Here is a 5208-nt window from a genome sequence, read left to right as displayed (position 1 = left end):
CTTAAATATACTGTTTTTCCAAACTACTTCTTTCTTTATGACTTTTATTCTCTAAAATACTACCTATTTACTTTTGCCAATTTTGTTTTTTGTTCTCTTTAAGTTAAATCTCTAAAGTTTCCTTTAAAACTATGATAGTATGGTGGTTTCTTGGAACATAACAAGCGACTCTTTTACACACTCTAGTGCCAAGCTATTCAAATAAAACTTCATGCATTTTGTCCAACCAAACATTTTCAAGTTATCACAGCGATGAAATTGTATCTTGATGATAAAAAAGATCTCCATTTGATTCTTTGCGAAACACTCAAAATAAATACCTAACATAAGAGCAGAGGGCTACTTTTTTAATCAAGTTGATGTTTCGAAGCTTTTCCTTCCTAGTCGACAGAAAATTTATGCTCTCTCAAATAAAACTACTTCTTCAAGTAATATTTGGATTTTACCAGTGAGCTTCTTTCAAATAACGTAATCCTTATCTTCTCTCTGAAAAATTAGTTTCAATCGAATGTGTAAGAAAAGGCAATTTTAGTGATCTCTATAGAAATGTATTTTCTGTACTCTCTATGAAATGTAGTCTACCTTCTGCATACTTAATAGTAGGTTACTTTTTAATACTTTCATCAAGTTTGTAACCCACTAATTTAAGGGTAGACTACTTTCTGGGATTTTAGAAGTAGTCTTCTCTCCAAGAATTAAGCCTTATTCCATTTCAATAAATTAATTCTATGAGTGGTCTCTCTCTCTGAAAATCTCTCATAGCTTTCACTCTCGAACAAATTAACTCCAGTCAACTATTTAGGAATTAATACTTTATTTATTCCTGCGACACTTTGTATCACTGTACACTTACTTTTTATTTGATTGGAGTTTTGCTGTAGTGTATCCCATAAATCTCTATTCATGATCTAGTCATTAGGACTTTAGATCTAGTTTATTTTCTACACTATTTCAAACAGTGAGTCTGGTATTTCAAATGTTTGATTGTATTCGTGATAAAGGAATACTTTCGTCCTACATCAACAGATGGCAGCAGCAGATGGAAAGTAAAACGTGCAGGTCTCATAAAAAAATACATATATTGACGACACTTCTATATTTATTACTGAGTGGCCCCTCATCTCAAAATTATATTTATTCTCTTCATGTTAAAAAAACTGTAGTCATAATACTCTAACAACGCCTCGAAAAGACACAAAACTGAAGTATACCTAAGAAGTGCTCAAAGTTTTATATTATATAATATTAACAGAAAAAGAAGTTTATACACGTATAATACCATACATCACTATACACAGATGATACTGTACATCACTATACATAGACAATACCATACATCACTATACACAAATGATACTGTACATCACTATACACAGACAATACCATACATCACTATCCACAAATAATATTGTACATCACTCTACACAAATAATACCATACATCACTATACACAGATGATACTGTACATCATTATACATAGATAATACCATACATCACTATCCACAGATAATATTGTACATCACTATACACAGATGATACTGTACATCACTATACACAAACAATACCATACATCACTATCCACAAATAATATTGTACATCACTATACACAGACAATATCATACACCACTATCCACAGATAATATTGTACATCACTCTACACAGATAATACCATACATCACTATACACAGATGATACTGTACATCACTATAAACAGATAATACTGTACATTAGTATTCCCAGATAATATTGTACATCACTATACACAGATAATACCATACATCACTATACACAGATAATACTGTACATCACTATAAACAGATAATACTGTACATTAGTATTCCCAGATAATATCGTATATCACTATACACAATATCGTGCATCACTATACACGGTATCGTACATCACTATACACAATATCGTACATCACTATACCCAGACAATATCGTACATCACTATACCCAGACAATATCGTACATCACTATATGCAGACAATACTATACTTCACTATACGCAGACAATACCGTACATCACTATACACAGACAATACCATACATCACTATACACAGACAACACCGGACATCACTGTACAGATACATTACTATACATCACTGTACAGAAACAATACAATACATGAATATACAGAGAAAATACAGGATACCTGTATACGGAAACAATACACGATATTAATTCAATCAGGCAATACCTTACGTCAATATACAGAGACAATGCAATATATCTCTATAGAGTGACAGTATTCAAGACATGGAAGTTACTTTAGGTCTCTTACAATACTTTCAACAGATGGTAAGACGTTGAAGGAAAATATAAACTGAATATAAAGAAAAATACAAATAAAGCTTTTGACCTCTGATAATCAAAGAGACAACACGTTGGAAAGTAAAAATATACGTGCCCTTAAACACAGACTCGTGTTTTAGTAACCTGTTACGGAACCCGACTCGTGGCTTTGAATCATGACCGTTTTTTGTAGGGATTTGTGAAACAAATATTAGCAGACTTTCCTCTAGCCACTTTTCCAGAGTTATCCGGATAACAGGAAAGTGAATTTCAGTGGATTTTCCTACAGCACTGAAAACAACGCTTTAATTCTGAAGGAAAATTAGATGATGTGTTAACGAAATAATTTCTTCACTCATGATTGGGTCAATTTCTTCCCAACAGTGTGTGTGTGTGTGTGTGTAATAAACCGTTTCATAACGCACTATTTTCTTGTTGTACATTGGTTCGTATATTTTTGTATAACGAAGTTTTATTTAAGAAATAGAAATAAACATAGTTAATTGTAGTTTCATGACAAAACTGTGGAAATGTGCTACAGTAAAGACATATTGTAAGCTGTTTTACAAGACTAGGAAATTATGCTTGTCACCTGTTCCTTACACTTTTAACTTCAATATTAAAGCTTGGATATTTCCACAATATATATAAATATATATATAAGAATTTTAAAAACTTATTGTTTATTTTTAATGAAAGTATCATATACACCTAATAAATTATCTTATTAACAAATTAATACTATACAAATTTACATTTTCCTTTTTCACCTAATGAAATTACAGAAAAAATAGGAATAGTTCGGATATTACCAATAATCTGAGGAATTAGTTTTACTTTGCAAAAGGAGAGTTAGCTTGCGTTTATTAAATAATTGCGGTAACTAAAGTATTTAATATTTACTTAAGGTATATATCTAATTAGTAATAAACATTTAATACTATAATGAGATGTTGATTGGTTAATCTTATGATACCATAAACGTACATCAGCTAAGCCTCGTCCAAGTTTAATTATTTTATCAACTAGTCTGTAAGATAAATATGTTGATAATTATTTAATTATTTAGTTTTTCTTTTGTAATACTATATTGTCTTCACTAACAGTGTCGAACTAACTACTAAATAAGTACACCCCAACGGTGATTCAGCGATAGCGCTGAAGACTTATAAACCCAAAAAATCGGGTTTCGATACTCGTGATGAGCATGGCATATATATCCCATTGTGTAGCTTTATGCTTAATAGAAAATGACAAATAATAATTAATAAATATTGCAGACGTGAAATAAACAAAAATGCTCTTGAGGTTGTCTCTGAAATAATGTTAATAATAATAATATTAAAAGCCTTATGTTTCTCACAATAGATGCTATATTTAATAGTCATGTTACATTTTTGTTTTATTTTTAAAATTTTGTAATTGTATATTTTCAAAGAAAACTCATTCCATTCAGTGGCTTACACACGCACAACTTTTGCTTATTGAATAAACTGTTTGAAATTCTAACTTTGACCCTAAGGAACACTTCTATTAAACATACAACATGGCTATGGCATTATATATCTGGTCGCTAATCCTGAAGGAAAAAAAAAATCCTTGAGCCAGATACATTATTTAGAAGACCTCGTCCCTACTGATGACGTAATCACTACGAGGGCTTTGCGAAACAGGATGGGGACTAGATTTTTCTTCAAGTCAGCACAGCTGAACGAAGTTGCTGGCCTTGAACGAGATTTTTATTCTGAACAATCTTTAATAAAAAGAAAGTATAAGTTCAGAAACGCAGGTGGTGAGGTAACTTTGGGGAGAGGGAAGGAGTTTTAAGTAAGGAAGTTTGATTGGTTAGTTTATGAAGGTGTAGCAAACGATTTGCTAAACTGCACCGAGCGCGTGATAATGAGACTTAGTTGAAAAGGCGCAGTCGCTCATTAAGAATATGGAAATTTTATCCACCTGTCTATAGTGTAGTTAACTAGGACTCGACATAAAAGTGAGTGGAGCCATTGAAACCTTGCTAAGCCTACGATAAAGGGACACACGCAGTCAAGCTCTTGTTCTATAAAGACAGGTAGTTAGCTCTGTTACTGAGTAAAGAAAGAAAGCTGTAAATATGGGTCGAATGAGGACCAAACTTGGAAGAGACGTCGAGACTTACAGCACTGAGAAAGATGTAAACGACCTACGACGTCAGTTTCTTGAAGACTTAGAGAGAATAGACTGGACGGGTAAGTGAAGTGATGGAATGTTATAAAATAATGCATGCACTCCAGAATGATGCTTAGGATTTCTCTCTATCGTAAACACGTTCTTTTTATCATTATATATTATTCTTTCGAAAAAATAGCTTGTCGAAAGTTCGTGCACTAGATTGCTATACGTCTACAGAATCATTTATAATGTATGTTACTGCTCCTCGTTATAAAAATATGCTGTATTTTGTATTCAATATTTGTATTACGTAAGTGTAGAAACAGATGGGAAGAAAGTACGACTGTCCACAAAATTTTGATCGCGATCAAAAATATCTGTCTGCTTATCTCCAGGATTATCTTACTACGTTTATATAGTTCGGATTGTCTTATAATGTACACGCAGTTTGGATTGTCTTACAATGTACACACAGTTTGGATTGTCTTATAATGAACACACAGTTTGGATTATCTTATAATGTACACACAGTTTGGATTGTCTTATAATGTACACACAGTTTGAATTGCCTTATAATGTACACACGATCTAAATTGTCTCATAATGTACACACAGTTTGAATTGTCTTATAAAGTACACACAGTTCGGATTGTCTTATAATGTACACACAGTTTGAATTGCCTTATAATGTACACACGATCTAAATTGTCTCATAATGTACACACAGTTTGAATTGTCTTATAAAGTACACACAGTTCG

The 5208-nt window shown here is 32.2% G+C and overlaps 1 protein-coding gene across 1 annotated transcript in view; it reads left to right on the top strand.

Moving 5' to 3' along the window:
• The first annotated feature begins 4173 nt into the window (after positions 1–4173).
• Positions 4174–5208, top strand: part of LOC106463016 (motile sperm domain-containing protein 2-like) — a 20446-nt gene continuing 19411 nt past the window's right edge. The window contains exon 1 of the mRNA XM_013922984.2: positions 4174–4526. Coding sequence (XP_013778438.1) covers positions 4412–4526 — 115 coding nt within the window. The 5' untranslated portion in view covers positions 4174–4411. The remainder of the gene's footprint in view (positions 4527–5208) is intronic.

The sequence above is a fragment of the Limulus polyphemus genome, unplaced genomic scaffold, assembly GCF_000517525.1.
Source record: "Limulus polyphemus unplaced genomic scaffold, Limulus_polyphemus-2.1.2 Scaffold1302, whole genome shotgun sequence".
NCBI classification, from domain to species: Eukaryota; Metazoa; Arthropoda; class Merostomata; order Xiphosura; family Limulidae; genus Limulus; species Limulus polyphemus.
This window is presented reverse-complemented; position numbering and strand designations above follow the sequence as displayed.